At 38.4% G+C, this 19,908-nt stretch overlaps 1 protein-coding gene across 7 annotated transcripts in view; it reads left to right on the top strand.

Annotated features, from left to right (window-relative positions):
- LOC127657916 (protein MTSS 1-like) overlaps window positions 1-19,908 on the top strand; it is a 106,545-nt gene that overhangs the window by 55,474 nt on the left and 31,163 nt on the right. For all 7 annotated transcript variants that reach the window (XM_052146906.1, XM_052146910.1, XM_052146905.1 and 4 more), the window contains 3 exons: window positions 6,379-6,463; window positions 11,709-11,800; window positions 12,027-12,101. In XM_052146906.1, the coding sequence (XP_052002866.1) occupies window positions 6,379-6,463; window positions 11,709-11,800; window positions 12,027-12,101 (252 nt within the window). The remainder of the gene's footprint in view (window positions 1-6,378; window positions 6,464-11,708; window positions 11,801-12,026; window positions 12,102-19,908) is intronic.

Here is a 19,908-nt window from a genome sequence, read left to right as displayed (position 1 = left end):
CAAAACCAATTTACATATTATCTTCCCTGGAAATTTCTGTCATGGGCCACCACTGATAAGTGCAGAGTCTATTACATCTTTTTTATTTTATGCTTATAGCAGGCGAGTAGTAGCTAGTGGTCAAAGACTTGGGGTCTATGTGGGAATATCATGAAGGTGAGTAAATGACAACTGTATGTTCATTTTTGAGTCAACTACCCAATTAATACAATTATATTTAATACAAAATGTAAGCTAAAATTGTTTGCAAGCTAGCACTTCATGTCTGGACAAAACTCAAAAGTACTAAATTTAATAGAGGTGCCTTGCTCATCTCCAAAGAAACCAATAATCATCGCCACATGAAAGGAAGCAGAGATGCCCGCCTACAGCCATTACGACTACAGTTTGTTAGGAGACACTAAAAGGAGCAATTGAAAACATCTTAGTCTGTCAACTTCAGGCGCTGACGTGTTCGATATTTCCAGAGCAATGAAGCCGCAGCTTTTACAAGCTTGTTTTCACCATTTAGTTTTTGTTGTTAGGGACAGACGGTATAGCCTCACTTGTTAATATATGACATTTTTTGATGTGTCATGGCTGAGTGGGAAACAACAGCCCCTGACTAGCTGACAGAATTATGTGACGTTGTCCCTCAGAGAAGTCGGTCCTCACTGAACCTCAAACAAGCTGTTTTGTTGCTAAAACCTTAGTTTTCAATACATCTCTGGTAGCATGTATTTGGAAACTAAGAAATTAACTTAAGGTTCTGATGTGTATATTCACCAGCAGGGAAATGATACAGACTACAGAACAGAACTTTTGATCTAATTTTTAAGCTGAGAAGAGATTTCTTCAATGTAAAGCCACAAGCTCCATCTAGACTTGTTGTTTTTTTGCCTTGAGTTTGATTTCAGTGCTCAGAGTAAAGCCTGTACCTGTCCAAGGACGATGTAACAACGTCATTTTGTGTCACTACTGTGACACTTTTGTCTCAAATGTCAGCTTGCGTGTTTGGCTGGGCTCAAACCACGGTCTCCCATGTCCAAAGTCCAACACATTATGAGGTGAGCTACCATGCAAGCTCATCACATTGTAATTGGTCTGTAAAACATGTAATAATGTAATGTGTTATAATGCATAGTTTTTCAAATGATGTGTTAGAGTAAAAGTGTTTTGATATCATAATATAGCAATGTGTGCTGCATAAAGCAAAAAATAATTCTTTATAAAGTCATAATCAGCAATTGTACTCGTGATTTGTGTGAAAGTGAATGAAATGTGCAGTAGTTGTTGCTCCTCTAGTGTTAATTTCTCCAGGAAACTGTGGTGAAATTTATAACGGCATGTAAATGGCAGTTTGCAAAAATGTAATTAAAGTAACGTTCATTCTATGAGACGGTTGGTAAAATAAGGTCTGTGGTTAATATTATTTGAAGAGTCCACCTCTGAGGAGGGGCCACACTGGAAATGTTACTACAATGGCATTGTCATTTGTCTCTGGGTAAAATGAAAAGACGCTTGTACCATCTTTGCTTTGCCCCTTATTGGGGCCTCGCTGAGCTATAAAAGCTTCCTGCATTTCATTATATATGAAAACAAATGGGGGTTTAAAAGGGCTTTAACTAAAACCTCTGATGGTTTATGGAGACAGAGAACTGACTTTTTAAGGTTAGAATGGAGCTTTATTTAGTGGGTTGGATTAAGCTGAGAAGTATTTTGGATGGGGAATAAGCAGTGAACTGTTCCTGATGGCGTGGAGTGCGAGTTGTTGGTTTCAGGATGGCAGGCAGAAGGAACTAGACTTGAGGCTCTGTGAATAGAGAACAAATAGGATTCATAAGGCCTGTTCAAGCTGACTCTTTCTAATAGGGTTCACTTGACTCTTTACAGACTGGAAGGAAGTGAATGTAAATGAATGGTGTTGGGGCTTCATGTTTCCACTCATGTCTTTTTTTATCCATTTCAGTTGATTATATGAACATTCCAGATTCAATACAGTTCAAGTTAATGCAATTGATTACCAAATAAAAATGTTTGGAGCCTTCGACTCATCCCTCAGCTTGTAAAAACAAAACAAATTTGTATTTACAGTGGAAGTGTGAGAAAATTGTTCATTAACCTTACCTATGCAGAGTTTTATGAAGTCTTTCAACTCCTGTAATGATCATTTAAACTCTATCTTTCGGACGATATGCGCAAGAAAACCATAAAGATACGTGATGTAACTTTTGGCAAACAACTGTTTACATGAAGCAAACTCAATTGTATTGCATTACTTGAAGGTAATCTGCGTAGAACCACGTAATCGGATGAAAAAACTTGACCGTGACTGCATTTTTGCTCAATTATATTACGTGGCTCATTACGTTTATTGTGGCTGTCCCGAGGTTAGATGTCCACTGAATGGCGCTAAAGGCAAGCGATTAGAATTTTTTTTCAAAACTGTTTTTAAGGTTAATGCTGTATTGAGTTATATCAACAAAACCTACATCCCTACCCTAAACCTAACCGATAGTGCCAAATAATTATTTTGCTGAAATGTTGGTACCGATTTGGACAAATTTACAGCTCAAATAGCACACAATGTTGGTCCCATGGACTTCCCATGTAAGTTTATTACTGTGCATGCAATTTGTGTTTGTTTTTACAAACTGAGGGACAAATTGAATCAGTTTAACATAAGAACCTGGTTCTTTTAATGTTGTTTAATGAAAAGCAGTGGATGTTTTTGGGAGAATTGTGGCCACTACTCATCGTGAACATATATCAGCTGATTCATTCTTCATTTGAAGGTCTAAGTTCAGATGCTTTATTGAAAACTACAGCATTTTTCTGCACATTTCTTCACCAAACCACAATATTTTACATTGCGTGTTTGTAATTACAGCTTTCGTGACACGGCCAGTGAGGCTTGTGGTTGAAACTGGCCAATTTTGTTTACAAGATCAGTGGACGCTGGAAGACTTCTGAAATGTGTCCTCTATTCACACCACACACACACGTTCCTCATTCAAACACAACATTGTAGGAAGCATTTATTGCTTTCAGAGGCCAAGAACAGAGATCAGGTCGCTCAGGGGCAGGCTAGGGTGAAGTTGAAGCATAATTCCTGCGGCACGGTCATAGATTTTGTTGTTGGGGGTTGGGTCTGTAAGTCCAAAAGAACCTCTCCATCTTTTTCTTGCTCCCTGACAAGTGAAAGCACAAAGGCAGTTTGTCATTTCTGAACAAGATTAAAAGACACTTCCAGCAGTGCTGCTCATTTATTCTCTATAGTGTCTGGTGCTTTGGGCTGCTCACAGCCATGTGGGTCTCCATAGGGCCAGACAAAATCAATGCTTTTCTTATAAGGGGTCCCTCTAGAGTGCACAGCATCCCGGCTTTGGCCTCCTCTTCTGGGACATGGCCGGCCCCACTGTGGTCTTCATTCTGGTATCCTAGATGTGTATGACTTTCTTCTGCAGAACAGAATATTTTTCAACTCTGTAGGTCCATACAATGCAAGTGAATGTGTGCCAACATTTTTAAGCTCCAAAATCCACATAAGGGTAACTCCAGATGACTTCAATGGTTTATTCCATGACAGCAAGCGAAGTTTATTCCTGAAGCGAAATGTTGTGGGTGAGAAACAGATTTCAGACCTTTTTTTTACTATAAATGCTCCTCCCTGCTCAGTCAATCTCCACATTTAATTTCGCTAAAAAATAATTTTAATATTGATCGGTTTCTCACCCACACCTATCATATCACTTCTGAACACATGCATTTAAACACTGTAGAGTCATACGGAGTACTTTTATGATGCCTTTATGTGGATTTTGGAGTGTCAAAATGTTGGCACCCATTCACTTCCATTGTATGGACCTACAGAGCTGAAATATTGTTCTAAAAATCTTTATTTGTGTTCTGCAGAAGAAAGAAAGTCATACACATCTGGGATTTCATGAGGGTGAGTAAATGATGTGAGAATTTTCATTTTTGGGTGAACTATTCTTTAAGTTCTGAGAGCTTGACCCGCTCGCTAAAGATAACAATGGAAAGTCTTTTTGCAGCTAGCTTTATTCAATCTCAATTTAAACCTTTAACAAGTCAACAGTTTACTCGAGTGTTGTTAAACAAGTACAATTTAACCACGATGAACAACTTACTTTGTTGCTGTAGCACTCACTATAAAATAGAGATGCCCAGCTCATAATTCTCCACCATTTTTATTTTATTTTCTAATCTGATGACTGACTCAGCTCCTGTGGCCATATGGCATAGTAAAGTGCCCACTGGTAGCACACTTCAGAATCTTAGTGGTGCAGTTCACCATCTGGGTATTGTTCGCCTGTTCTATAATGACAACTTAGTATTCTGAAATCCTACTCTGTTGACTGACTGCTTTTTGCATACTGTGTAACAGAGAAAGCATGCTTATTCAGACACAGGATCTTTCTGTATGGTCAGCAGGTGACAGGAATCATTTGCACATCCTCATTACATCTCAGCACTGATCTTCCTGCTGTCAAACACTATTGAGTGATATTGTGCTCTTTAAGAAGGCCTTAAGTCTCAGGAAATCAGGAAGAAGTTCTGTGCTCAATAATCTCTTCTGCAATCATTCTAATCTCTGTACTCTGAAAATGATTTGACACTGGTGGAAGTGGTTTAAGGAATGAACGTTTCTTCCCTGTAATTGTGTGGTCACTATTGATGTGTGTGTTTAGCCAAAGTCCAAGGATTTGAGAGCGCAGTTAATGAGGAGTTGTGTTCAAGTGCTTCTGGCCATTTAGTTACGGCCCCTATTGCCGTAGGGCAGGACTGACGATCATTAACTATTGTGGCAATGAGAGAACAGGGGTCTAATGATGTGACTATGAAGAGAAAAAGATCTCTGAAGCCAAACCCAATATTTTTTACATGAATGTGAGTGGCTGCTAAACAAGGTGGTTTAAATTAAAGGTATCATACCCAAGATTTCTGTTCCTTGCATTAAGACATCATATGACTTCAGAAGTCTTGGAATATGGTGGACAAGTTATATAGACTACTTTTACGGTGCATTTTTTTGTAGGAATGCACCGATATCATTTTTTTCTTCAAAATAACGATTTTAACAAAAAACTTTTGACAGATACTGGTACCGATATTTTGCTACTTACCTTATTTTGTCATCAAATCTCAGTTTTGCTCAAACATTTTGTTTTAAAAATGTACAAAGAGGTTCTAAAGATTTTTTTATTGTTCTAAGAATAAATAATTCTCATTGAACATGGATTGGGTCTGTTGAACACATGACAGGACAAAAGTTTAAAGATAAATAGAAGGGGAAAATATTTAAAAATGAATTTACAATCATTTCCATTTGTTTTACATGTTTCTACTATATATACAAAACATCACAAAATACATATGCATATTTTGCATATTTACTTATTATAAATGAACCATTGTTTTTTACATTGCCGTTTTCATGCTTAAAACTGATTTGCTTCTAGTAAATAATTGGCCGATAAATAATGGAGGCTGACACATCGGTGCATTCCTAGTGTTTTTTTTAACAAATCAGAGCAGCATGGATGTTGTTAAAATGTTCTTCTTTTGTTTTCAATGAAGTAAGTCATATTTATTTGGAATTACATGAGGGTGAGTACATTTTAATTTCTTTATATGCGGCCATACTCTTTTCAGTGTTCATTTGCTGGACTGTAAGAAGGCTATTGATGCATATTGAAGAAGCAATGAAACTTGTGGACAAAGACACAGGAGGTAGTCCCTGTCAGTGGGACAGTGTCTCGGTCTTTGTGGCAGTGGTTCGCGCAGCTGCTCAGAATGGCAGATTTGTCCTCTCTCAAGAGGCCTGGACTCTTTTGGGGCACTACTTTAAGGAGAATTTGTCATGAAAGTTTAAAAATCCTCTTGACATAAGGGTTAGGGTTAAGTTTTGGACACTGTTGTCAATTTTAGTGTCTTACTGTGAACCTAGGCATTTTGACAACATATGGCTTAAAGTCCAAGTCGGTTAGCTTTGAGGCTGTCTATTTGCGAGTGCACACCTAAAATGTAACAAAATAAACTTTTAGATGTACACTCGAGATGTACATGTACCTTTTAGCAGACAAGTGCATTTAAAATGTACAGTCTCATGTTTGTCCCAATAAAATGCTTTCTAGAATGAGAATGTAAATTACAGTATAAATAGCATCTTCCTCGACTAGCGTTAGCAAGTCATGCTTTATCGATTTTGTTTTAACTGGTTTTACTATCCAACTTTTTGTTTCAGTAGGAAATGTGACAACACATGAAACAAACCTAGGATTTTCAAACAATTTCATGGGGTCTTTAACTAGTATTATAGCTCTCATATTCATTTTGTGGAGTGTTTTTAATATGTTGTCGCTCTCTGTGTTTCAGGTGGTACCAGAGACATCGGTTCAGCTCTCACCAGGATGTGTATGAGACACAGAAGCATTGAAGCCAAGCTCCGGCAGTTTTCAGTGTAAATATCCACTTTACCACAACATAAACGAGGACCAGAAGCTCTTTTAAAGAGAACCGTTTCTTATTTGAGTAAAATAACTCAATAAATATACGCAAAAATGTTGGTCACACCTACTCATTCTTTATTATTACTAATGCCGGGGGCTATGCTTAAGTCTCCTTGAAATAGTGCAACAATGCAGAAAATCTTAATGGTGCTAAATGTAGGCTTTATTTTCTTTATGCAAAATATAATACAAAAATTTTGGTGTAACGATTTGGGGTTAAATATGAACATTTTAACCAGAATATTTCACATTTTATTTTCTTTATTCTAAAAACATACACACATATATATATATATATATATATATATATATATATATATATATATATATATATATATATAATACAGTTGAAGTCAGAGGTTCTTACATCACGTTCCCAGTGGGTCAGAAGTTTACATACACTTTCTTAATATTTGGTAGCATTGCCTTTAAATTGTTTAACTTGGGTCAAACTTTTTGACTTGTCATGATACTTGTCTACCCGTTTCCTCCAGCAACTTCACAAGGTCCTTCTCTGTTGTTCTAGGATTGATTTGCTCTTTTAGCACCAAACTGCATTCATCTCTAGGAGACAGAATGTGTCTCCCTCCTAAGTGGTATGATGGCTGCGTGGTCCCATGGTGTTTATACTTGCGTAGTATTGTTTGTACAGATGAACATGGTAACTTCAGGTGTTTGGAAATTGTTGCCAAGAACCAGACTTGTGGAGGGCCACTTCTTTTTTTATTTTTTAGTTTTTTTTTGAGGTCTTGGCTGATTTCTTTTGATTTTCCCATGAAAAGTAATGAGTTTGAAGGTAGGCCATAAATCCACAGGTACACCTCCAATTGACTCTAATTAGCCTATCTGAAGCTAATTGCCTAAAGGCTTGACATCATTTTCTGGAATTTTCCAAGCTACTTAAAAGCACAGTTTGCAAGGGTGCGCCTTATGCAATTCAAGATTTTACATTGATTCTATTGGACTCATTGATCATTGATCTAGATTGTATAGGCTTGGTCTTAAAGACACACCCACCTGCTGACGATGCCAATAAGAAGATGGAGACACAACCAATGGTTATTGGTAGTGTGTTAAGATTCAAGAATTTTGGTTAAAGGTTCAGAGTTTTATGTGTGATGTATTGGACACTCACATTTAATTTAGCCCCAGACTCTGTATTTTAGGCGATGGTCATCATTATAGGGGATAAACACATAAATAATTGGGTGCTAACCAGTGTTATAATAACCAGACAAATTTTTTTAAGGGGATGGAAGTTGGCTGGAGCACCCTCATTTCAAGAATGGTGCACGGAGATTGGGAGGGTGGCAGATTTCGAGGAAGCATCATGTAGAAAGCTGTGGAATTGGGATTCGTTTGATGGGTAATGGGGCAGCTATTTGGCGTTTTTGGAGGGCTCTCGGGGGTCAGGGTGGGGTTGGGGATTTGGAAGGGGAGGGGTAATAGTGGGGGTTAAATGTTGATTCTGTGTTTATTTGTTTGCTTTTCTTTGTTCTCTATATGAATCTATAAATAGAACAAATAATCAGAATGGCACTGTTAACTTGGTGTATGTAAACCTTTGACCCACTGGAATTATGATATAGTCAACAATCTGAAACAGTCTGTCTGTAAACAATTGTTGGACAAATTACTGGTGTCATGCACAAAGTAGATGTCCTAATCAACTTACCAAAACTGTAGTTTGCTGATATGAAATCTGTGGAATGATTAAAAAATGAGTTTTAATTACATAAAAAATTTAAACTTCTGACTTCAACTGTACAGTGTATATATATATATACAAGTTTGGAATAATGTACAGATTTTGCTCTTATGGAAAGAAATTGGTACTTTTATTCACCAAAATGGCATTCAGCTGATCACAATATATAGTCAGAACATTAATAATGTTAAAAATTACTATTACTATTTGAAAAATAAAATAAATAAATGTTCAGAACTTCTTAAACTACTTCAAAGAGTTCTCATCAAAAAATCCTCCACACAGCAATGACAGCTTTGCAGATTCTTGACATTCTAGCTGTCAGATTGTCCGGATACTCAGGTGACATTTCACCCCACACTTCCTGTAGCACTTGCCATAGATCGTGTCTTATCGGGCACTTCTCACACACCTTACAGTCTAGCTGATCCCACAAAAGCTCAATGGGGTTAAGATCCATAACACTCTTTTCCAATTATCTGTTGTCCAATGTCTGTGTTTCTTTGCCCACTTGAACCTTTTTTTTTTTTTTTTTTTCTGTTTCAAAAGTGGCTTTTTCTTTGCAATTCTTCCCATAAGGCCTGCACCCCTGAGTCTTCTCTTTACTGTTGTAAATTAAACTGGTGTTGGGGTAGAATTCAATGAAGCTGTCAGCTGAGGACATGTGAGGTGTCTATTTCTCAAACTGAGACTCTGATGTACTTATCCTCTTGTTTAGTTGTACATCTGGACTTCCACATCTCTTTCTGTCCTTGTTAGAGCCAGTTGTACTTTGTCTTTGAAGACTGTAGTGTACATCTTTGTGTGAAATATTCAGTTTTTTTGGCAATTTTAAGTATTGTATAGCCTTCATTCCTCAAAACAATGATTGACTTAAGAGTTTCTAGAGAAGCTGTTTCTTTTTTGACCTAATATTGACCTTAAGACATGCCAGTCTATTGCATACTGTAGCAACTCAAAAACAAACACAAAAACAATGTTAAGTTTCATGTGTTGAACCAGATATCTTTCAACTGTGTTTGATATAATGGCAAGTGATTTTCTAGAATTAAATTAACAATTTAGCATGATTACTGAAGGATAAGATGTTGGAGTGATGGCTGCTAGAAATGGGGCCTGACTAGATTTGATCAAAAATGACTTCTTTCAAATAGTGATGAAGCTGTTTTTTTTTTACATCAGTAATGTCCTGACTACATTTTGTGATAAGTTGAATGCCACTTTGGTGAATTAATGTAACAATTTCCTTCAGAAACAGCTAAATCTGTACATTATTCTAAACTTTTGGCAATCAGTGTGTATGTGTGTGTATGTGTGTGTATATATATAAATACACTCACCTAAAGGATTATTAGGAACACCTGTTCAATTTCTCATTAATGCAATTATCTAATCAACCAATCACATGGCAGTTGCTTCAATGCATTTAGGGGTGTGGTCCTGGTCAAGACAATCTCCTGAACTCCAAACTGAATGTCAGAATGGGAAAGAAAGGTGATTTAAGCAATTTTGAGCGTGGCATGGTTGTTGGTGCCAGACGGGCCGGTCTGAGTATTTCACAATCTGCTCAGTTACTGGGATTTTCACGCACAACCATTTCTAGGGTTTACAAAGAATGGTGTGAAAAGGGAAAAACATCCAGTATGCGGCAGTCCTGTGGGCGAAAATGCCTTGTTGATGCTAGAGGTCAGAGGAGAATGGGCCGACTGATTCAAGCTGATAGAAGAGCAACTTTGCCTGAAATAACCACTCGTTACAACCGAGGTATGCAGCAAAGCATTTGTGAAGCCACAACACGCACAACCTTGAGGCGGATGGGCTACAACAGCAGAAGACCCCACCGGGTACCACTCATCTCCACTACAAATAGGAAAAAGAGGCTACAGTTTGTAAGAGCTCACCAAAATTGGACAGTTGAAGACTGGGAAAATGTTGCCTGGTCTGATGAGTCTCGATTTCTGTTGAGACATTCAGATGGTAGAGTCAGAATTTGGCGTAAACAGAATGAGAACATGGATCCATCATGCCTTGTTACCACTGTGCAGGCTGGTGGTGGTGGTGTAATGGTGTGGTGGATGTTTTCTTGGCACACTTTAGGCCCCTTAGTGCCAATTGGGCATCGTTTAAATGCCACGGCCTACCTGAGCATTGTTTCTGACCATGTCCATCCCTTTATGGCCACCATGTACCCATCCTCTGATGGCTACTTCCAGCAGGATAATGCACCATGTCACAAAGCTCGAATCATTTCAGATTGGTTTCTTGAACATGACAATGAGTTCACTGTACTAAAATGGCCCCCACAGTCACCAGATCTCAACCCAATAGAGTATCTTTGGGATGTGGTGGAACGGGAGCTTCGTGCCCTGGATGTGCATCCCACAAATCTCCATCAACTGCAAGATGCTATCCTATCAATATGGGCCAACATTTCTAAAGAATGCTTTCAGCACTTTGTTGAATCAATGCCACGTAGAATTAAGGCAGTTCTGAAGGCGAAAGGGAGTCAAACACAGTATTAGTATGGTGTTCCTAATAATCCTTTAGATGAGTTTATATATGTATGTATATATGTGTGTATGTATGTTTTCAGGATCATCACTAACTTAAATTTTGTCAAATGTGTACAATTTTGACTGGTACAGTACGTATGCAGTACATCTGTAAGGGTCTAAGTATTGTATGACAGGCTGTAATGCCATCTCTTTTAAACATAACTTTACTAAGGAACTATATGTGGGGCCTGAATGTATGCAGTTTCCCTGCCACTTTAATAAATGTTGATTTTACCCTCACAAATGCATTACACACTTATTTAGATATCATTAAATCTTGATTTAGAAACCCCCCATAGCCAGGATTATCATAAACCAGCAGTCTTACTGGCATTTTGTGTTAGTTTTGTCCACAGAGAGGAAAGCAGATGGTTGTTATTGTGGTAGTAAAACTTCAGAGAATGCAGGGAACCCCAGTCTATCTGACTCACCCCAATCTCTCCCAGAATTCCACACTGTTTGGCATGCAATCTCGAAGCTCTAATTTCAGGAGACATTTTGGACAAATTCTTCATGCATCTCCATTGCTATGCTATAAATCAGACATTTGTGTTTCGGCTGTCGGATTCCTGACACTGACCCCAAAAGCAGGAATTGCAGATGACTCCAAAAGCAGGAATTGCAGATGGACTTGTAATTGTAAAGTTCCTCCCGTAGCTGCTCAGCATGCAATGAGAAATAGTGACAAGCAGCCAATGATTAACTTAAGCAAAGGCAAACAAATAAAATTAATTATTGAGACACTAATTCATTTGAGGTGTAAAATTGTGTTAAATCTACATTCATACATTTAGTTACCTAAAAATATAACACTTTAAGTTACTATAGGCATGTAACACAGCAAGTGCATGGAGGTATCCTTTTGATAATAAGCCCTGAACAAACATTAAGCACATTATCTTATTTAAATTTTGCTTGTATGTTGTTTTGCAGGGCCTTCATCGAGTGTCTGATAAACCCTCTACAGGAGCAGATGGAGGAATGGAAGCGAGGGGCAAACACACTTGATAAAGACCACGCTAAAGGTGCGCGACTCGCCAATCCCTCCTGACTTTTATCTCGCCTGTAATTCTTCTCTCTCTATGACATAACGTGTTTCCAATAAAATCCAGATTTGTTAAACCGGCGTAAAACTGTTATGCAACTAATACAGCTGCATTTATTTTAACAGATGCACTTCTTGTATGGCTCAGTTTTTTTTTTTTTTTTTTGCAAGTTTGAGGTCATCCTTGTGTATTTATTTTTAAACAGAATATAAGAAGGCTAGACAGGAGATCAAGAAGAAATCTTCAGACACCCTTAAACTGCAGAAGAAAGCAAAGAAAGGTAATCTCAACACTTAATAACATCTTTTCCTGTGGGGGCATTGCTTCAAGTGAGACAACATTGTGCTTCGTGTGTAGCAAACTTTTAAATGGGTGGGAAATCCGGATACTGTGAGCAGAACGTTACGCAATGTGTGCAGTTAATCCTCTGAATATTTCTCATCTGTAATGAGGTAGGTGTAACTGTTGCCGCCAATGATGAGAAACACTACAGCATCGTTCTGCATGTTACAGTGGACATGCAGGAGCAAAACTTTAAGCCTGTTATGTCAGACAGTGTATTAGAAGCACAAAATATAATAACAAAAAATGTAAGATGATTTGCAGAGGAGAGGGGTGATTCACAAATGATTATAAACAGACCATGACTTCCTGCTTCAAACTGTAAAATCCTTAATCTAATCCTTTTATGAGGCTTTACCAACCTGATATGATGTAATAACTATGTGTGATTATACGTCAGAGATCTCTTTTAACATTGATTATTACTGTGCATAAAAGGGTGTATGTTACAACGAACATGTCTGGGACATATTTCACCCCATAATATATATAAAAATGTATTATTATTATTATTTTTAATAAAAAAATTTTTTACATTATGACATTATTTTAATGGCAATGAAGCAAAAAATAAATAAATCAAATTCTCATTACAGTAGTGAAATGTTCAGATCTTAATGATCATATTAATTAAATTCTCATTATTGTATTGAAAATAAATACAATCAATGAAAATCATTCTGTCTGGACCCAAAGATTTTATTTAAATAACCAAATAATACTGAATTTAAATAGTATAAAATTTTATTGAAATAAAAAAAAATCTGAAAATGTATTGAAATTAATTTGTGATAAAAAAAATTGTCACATTGGCAAAAATCTTACAGACGTTCTTCAGTTCCATTACTGAATAAAAGCAGATATTTCTGTACAGTAATTATATACAGCTATTTTGGTGTCATTGAATGTAACGCACACAATTGTTTTGCTGTCCATTGTCCTTGTCCAATCAGAAGAAGGTACTTTCTCACATAACACATAATTAACATAAATCCAATGGCACCTAACATTCCAAGAAACATGTTTTTCCAGATTATAATGCACTCTATTTACACAACAAAATGTACGTCTCAACCCTCACCCCAGATAGGAAGGACAAATATGAGAAACAGACTCCTGAATGCTCTTAGAAGACATCACCGTATATTGCATATTGTGATACAAGTGACGTAACGGCTGTGGGACAGATAAAAGAATCACTGGAAAATGAAGTATCAGCAAACTTGACATGAAACCGAGAAGTGTTAGAAATGAACAAGACGTCTCTGTTGTCTGTGTTCACTTTCTTCATGTTTTTAAGCTTGGTTTGTTTTAGAGAAAATTATGAAATAACATTTCTGTGCAGCGATGCGATTTTGGTCATGAGACTGACAGAAGCTTATCCTTTTTGCACCTGTTCCCCCTTTTCTATTCTATGCCATAATTTGCACCTGCTTTATAAGCAGCCGATGCCCTGGGTAAGTAAGTAAGTAAGTAAGTGTGTGTGTGTGTGTGTGTGTGTGTGTGTGTGTGTGTGTGTGTGAGCGTGTATTTATCACTTTGTGGGGACCAAATGTCCCCATAAGGATAGTAAAACCTGAAATTTTTTACCTTGTGGGGACATTTTGTCGGTCCCCATGAGGAAAACAGCTTATAAATAATACTAAATTATGTTTTTTGAAAATGTAAAAATGCAGAATGTTTTCTGTGAGGGTTAGGTTTAGGGGTAGGGTTAGGTTTAGGGGATAGAATATAAAGTTTGTACAGTATAAAAACCATTATGTCTATGGAAAGTCCCCATAAAACATGGAAACACAACATGTGTGTGTGTGTGTGTGTGTGTGTGTGTGTGTGTTTGTGTTCTCTTAAGATCCAGCTAGTCTGCCAGTGTCTTATTTACCCCCTCATGCACAGTGACTGACTGGTCAGCTCTCGTCTCGACACGCTCTCGCTCTCGCTCTGTGTGGTCCACTTTTACCCAGTTGGCTCATGGGCTGTGCTCTGTTTTCCTAGTTTATCAGTGCCTACTGCCGCTAAACCACAAAAACAGCCATTTGGAAGCAGACAAAGTGGCTATTTTCCACCCGAAGCCCCAGGGTAGCATAATAACCGGAGCTGTGTGTGTGTGTGTGTGCTTTAGATATGTTTAAAGTAAACTGATGAGTATAGACATTGGTGACCGTTGTGTAATGGAAAGGGGGGTTTGGGGATGTCAGCAACTTTTTTAGGAAACTACTTTTTAAAGTCGAAGCATGTCATTTCTGTGGCAGTAGCAGCACCAAATGAATTGCAAAAATAAAGTCAAACAGGTTTCCGGAGCACTCCCCTCAATCTTCTAGATAGTCTCGCCCCAAACTCACGCCATTGGTTGAGCCTATGCTGCTTTTTCAGGCTGGTCAGGATGCTCAGACAAACATAGCACCATTTTCAACCTGGTCTCATAGAATTTACGTTACTATCCCAAAATTTCTGCAAAATGATTTTCACGTGACTTGTGCATATCACATCAGTTTCCTGGTGAAATGAACGCTACGACACTACGGCAATAAATATTTTTGTACTTTCACACAAATCGCAAGAAAAATAGCAGATTTTCAGTTCATTAACACTTACTTTTCGCACTGTTCCTCACACAATTCTATTTTATTACACATAAACACTTTTACTACTGCGCACAACTTTTTAAGATGAGCATTTTAACGTTTGCATTACATGACCAACTACATTTACATGCCTGTTCAAGCGTGATCAAATTGCACGATAGCTTGGCAGTGCATTGCTCTTGCGATGCAAAAGTACAAGTCCTGAAAAATATGCAAATCTACACGTGAGTTCAAGTGTCAGAGAAGTGCCACAAAATGACCTGGTTGCTTCAGCAACTGCATTTTTCAACATTTGCTTTTATGGTACTATCGTTGATTTAAAACTCGATAGAGCATTAACATTAAAAACTGCCATTGTTTAGGGAGAACATTTAACTCTCTTTTATCGCCACACAGTGGACATTTCATTTTGCAAAAAAGTTGCCCAGTCACGTCATTTTCATGAGATCAGACTAAATGTGTTGAGTGCCACAGTGTTTACACTTTTTGGGGGAATGCCTGATAATGGCTTGCTTACTGTTGTCTGTGCACATTAAACACTTCACCTTTAAACTCAGCTGCGATAACACATTGCTATGGGACACCTTAACTTCAAGTTTAATGGTCTTTCATCCCTCTTGTCTTAAAGCTCGAGGGCTATTGTGCGGCTGCATACTATCTGTGTGTGAAAATGTCCAAGGGTCAAATGTCAGTTTAGCACATAGCTGTCATTCCCTCAGCTTGTGATTTGTTCGGGTCAGATTTTTGGTTTGACTAAAATGACTTGAAAGCCCTATTAAATATTGTGGATGTGTTTGTCATACCCTGGGTCAGGATGGCAGAAGACTGTGATTGTGGGATACAGGTGCATTTATCTTGAGAATGTCTAAAACTGGTTATCTTGAACGGTGCCCTTTAAAGACTTTATGAAATCATAATTGGGGTTTTGTGGCTTTAAATCTGTCTATTAGTTTCGAGGCCATCTATATGCTTGCGTACTTGTAAAAGTTGACTAAATAAATTTGAGCAGATATACACATTGAGCAGAAAATTGACAGTGTTTTCCAGTAAATGGACCATTCACAGGGTCATATGTACATTTTTGTGCAATAAAATGAGAATGTCCCCTACCGCATGAAAATTCTCTCATAATTTTCTCAGCCTCATTCAATCCTAGGCGTGTTTGTAGAAAACAAACAAAGATTTTAAGAACAATGTGTCTTAAGCTCTGTTGGTCCAAACAATGCAAGTGAGTGGTGATCAGACCTTTTGTAGCTCCAAAAAACACATAAAGAAACATAGAAGTAATCCATAAGACTCAGTGGTTAAATCCATATCTTCAGAAGTAATATAATAGGTGTGGGTGAGAAACCGATCAAATCTTTTTTTACTCTAAATCTCCACTTTCACTTTTGCACCTGAAAGTGAAAGTTAAAGTGGAGATTTAGAATAAAAAGGACTTAAATATTGATCTGTTTGTCACCCACACCTATTATATTACTTCTGAAGATATGGATTTAACCACTGGAGTCTTATGGATCACTTTTATGTATCCTTCTGAAATATTCTTCAAAAAATCTTTGTTTGTGTTCAGCAGAAGAAAGAAAGTGTGAGAAATTGGTAAGAAAATTAATATTTTGGGGTGAACTATCCCATTAATAATGGTATTAATGGGATTGTTCACCCCAGCATTAGCAAGCAGCAAATCATGGTTTTGCCAGATTGTGACAAACAAAAGCCCTTCGATTTGTCTTGTCCCAACTTCTTATTTCAATAGGAAATACGTCAACACAGGAAAGAAAACTTCATATGTCAAACCACTTCATGTGGTGTCATTAAAGTCAACATGAAATAAAAATTAAACCTTTTTACTTAAAACATTCCTGATCTTATTGTGAACAATTCACCATTCCATGTTATTCTAAAGGAAAGAGTCTAGTTATTTCAAAGACAAAATCTAGTCCCTGTCTATAATGTTTCTCATTAAATATCTTTGTTTTGCTCAGATTTCACATTACAGAAGTAAAATGAGTTGTGATTGCTGTTTCATGTTGACTTCAAAGAACTTCACATCATGTTACTGGCTCAGAGAAATTAAAATGAGATATGAAATTGTGTAAACCAAGCAAATAATAGAAGCCGCTGAGGATCAGGTGTATTTCTGATCTATCAAGCATGTGTTGAGTGTTTTCGAATTGTAAATCAGAATCAGCAGACGAGACTACTGGAAATCCATCTGTGTTTTCTAACCCACATTTGAAAATCCATGTAAACACAGTCTGCCTCCACTGGAATCCCAAACAAGTTGTGCATGAACAGCAGAAATATGAAAGCAAGGCGACGTTGCTTTCTCAAGGAAGAGGGAGAGAGAAAGAGATGTGACAGCCATATCAGTGATGGCTCCATCGTGATTCCTGTTTAATGGGATTTTTCAATCAAAGCTCAACAAGTTAGTGTTTAATTAACCCTGGTTAATCCTTCCCCTGCACTCTCTTTCATCTCACCCGTCCTCAAGCTTGTCTGTTCAAAGCCTGTGTTCAATGCTCTCCATATGTCTATCCGTTGTCCTGCATGTAAGCAAATCTGCCCCATTATGCTACACTGTAAGGTTGTCACTGGTCTTGCACTGGATCTGTTTCTGTGTACTGTGTAGTTGCAGGACAGTTATTTTTAGCTGTATTCTGGGACAAACTTGCATGTGGATCCCTCCTTTCACCTTGTGTAAGGATAGGTTTGGTCCTCAGTCTGCTTAGATCTTAAAACATCACAATTATTCTCGCTCATAATTAGGGTTAGGGATTTTTCAAGTCCTCTAATTCTAAATATTAAACTTTGGTACTTAACTCATCCTGTACCATTTGTCCTACCAACATGAACAAGCTTGTTGTTGAGGAGAGGTTTGCTGTTGATTTTCAAAGCAATCAGACTTCTGATTCCATCTGGAGGTTGATAAAGCGAGTGGAAACAACTGATAGACTTTAATTGAAGGGGTTTAATCGAGGGACCAGAATAGCATTGGGACCTAAAGATGGGCTCTTTAGGACCATCTAGCAGTCATCCAGAACACCAGCCTGATCTCGTGAAAATTATGGGATTGTGGCAACATTTTAGCAAAGTGATATTTCATGGTTCCTTTCACGTATCACGGTGGTTCTAATGTGAAATGTTCACTGTGTGGTGCTAAAAGCTATTTAAATGTTCCCCCAGACAGGTTATGTTTTAAACTCAACCTTCCTCCCTACCTTAAACGCTAAACCTAAATCTAACAATAGTGTAATTTCTATCGGGAAGACACGCAGGCTTGAGTGAAGTTTAAGATGCCATTTATTTGATAAATGTAAAACAGAAAGTAATGTGTCTCTCTCTTTGGCGTAGGCCCCGTCCGGTGGTCCGAGGGAATTGTACCCGGAACCGTCATGTCCTGCCTTAGATAGAAGGCAGGGGCGAGGAGTCTACCCCCGTGCGGGACAGGGCTCAACTGGTGGTGGTGGGGTGGGTGGAGGTTGCCGTGTTAGCACACTGAAACAGCAATGTGATAGATTGTGAGCAGACTTATAAAGCAATGGCTGATGTGATGATGTACAGCTGCTAGTCTTCCCGCTAGAACTACGCTGCGCTTCCATAAACGGCAAACGTGACACGAAAAACGCAATTTCCAAAGCAACCATGTCATTTTGTGGTGCTACTATGACACTTCAGGACCCAGTCCTTTGTATCGAAAATGCAACGCTCTTTTCAGTCGAGCAACTATCATGCTGCCATTTGATAGCATTTGAACAAACAAATAAATGTAGTTGGTTATTTAATGTACTGTAAATTTGAAATGTTTGGACTTACAAGTCATGCGCTATAGTAAAGGTGTTTAGATGTTAAAAGAAAGCATTTTGTGACATTCTCAATTTGTGTGAAAATAAATTAAATTAATTTGTTGTTGTAGCGCCTAGTGTTAATTTAATCAGGAAACTGCCACGATACATATGACAATGTATGTATAGTAATGTGATTCTAATGTAATTAACTTCATAGCAATTTGCTAACAACCAATCAGAACACCTTAGCAACCACACAGCAATGACCCAGAATGCGCACAGGCAAGCACCGTCTGAACATTTTTAAATAGAATTCTGCTTGTTGTCGCTGCTTCATGTTGTGTTGTATTAGTGTAAAATCGAAGTTCAATTTTGTTTACAGATATGTAACAGAACTAAGTAATATTAGATCTCAAGCCAAATTAAATGGTGGAGGTGGTACACAAAATCGGTTCCTTCTGCTCTGATTTATAGATTGTGAAAAACCAAAGTGTGCTCACCAAGGATTTTCATTTAATTGTACTTGAAGAGTTCCCTTTAATCCAAATAGTATGTACAAATGGATTATAATTCTCTTTTAAATGTCAGTTTAAGTTTCCAGCCCCATAATTCACCATCTCCATTAGTCAGCCCTCCAGGAATTCTCATCATAAAGCCAAACCGAGCAGAAATCAACATTTTCAGTCTGAAAACATCCATCCATCCATCCATCTTCAACCGCTTATCCGAAGTCGGGTCGCGGGGGCAGCTGCTCCAGCAGGGGGCCCCAAACTTCCCTATCCCGAGCCACATTAACCAACTCTGACTGGGGGACCCCGAGGCGTTCCCAGGCCAGTGTGGAGATGTAAACTCTCCACCTAGTCCTGGGTTTTCCCCGAGGCCTCCTCCCAGCTGGACATGCCTGAAACACCTCCCTAGGGAGGCGGCCAGGGGGCATCCTTACCAGATGCCCAAACCACCTCAACTGACTCCTTTCAACGCAAAGGAGCAGCGGCTCTACTCCGAGCTCCTCACGGATGACTGAGCTCCTCACCCTATCTCTAAGGGAGAAGCCCGCCACCCTTCTGAGGAAGCCCATTTCGGCTGCTTGTACTCGTGACCTAGTTCTTTCGGTCATGACCCAACCTTCATGACCATAGGTGAGGGTAGGAACAAAAATTGACCGGTAGATCGAGAGCTTTGCCTTTCGGCTCAGCTCTCTTTTTGTGACAACGGTGCGATAGAGCGAGTGCAATACCGCCCCCGCTGCCCCGATTCTCCGGCCAACCTCCCGCTCCATTGTCCCCTCACTCGTGAACAAGACCCCGAGGTACTTGAACTCCTTCACATGGGGCAAAACCTCATTCCCTACCTGGAGTACGCACTCCATCGGTTT

This window comes from Xyrauchen texanus, chromosome 17 (assembly GCF_025860055.1).
Source record: "Xyrauchen texanus isolate HMW12.3.18 chromosome 17, RBS_HiC_50CHRs, whole genome shotgun sequence".
Classification (NCBI taxonomy): domain Eukaryota; kingdom Metazoa; phylum Chordata; class Actinopteri; order Cypriniformes; family Catostomidae; genus Xyrauchen; species Xyrauchen texanus.
This window is presented reverse-complemented; position numbering and strand designations above follow the sequence as displayed.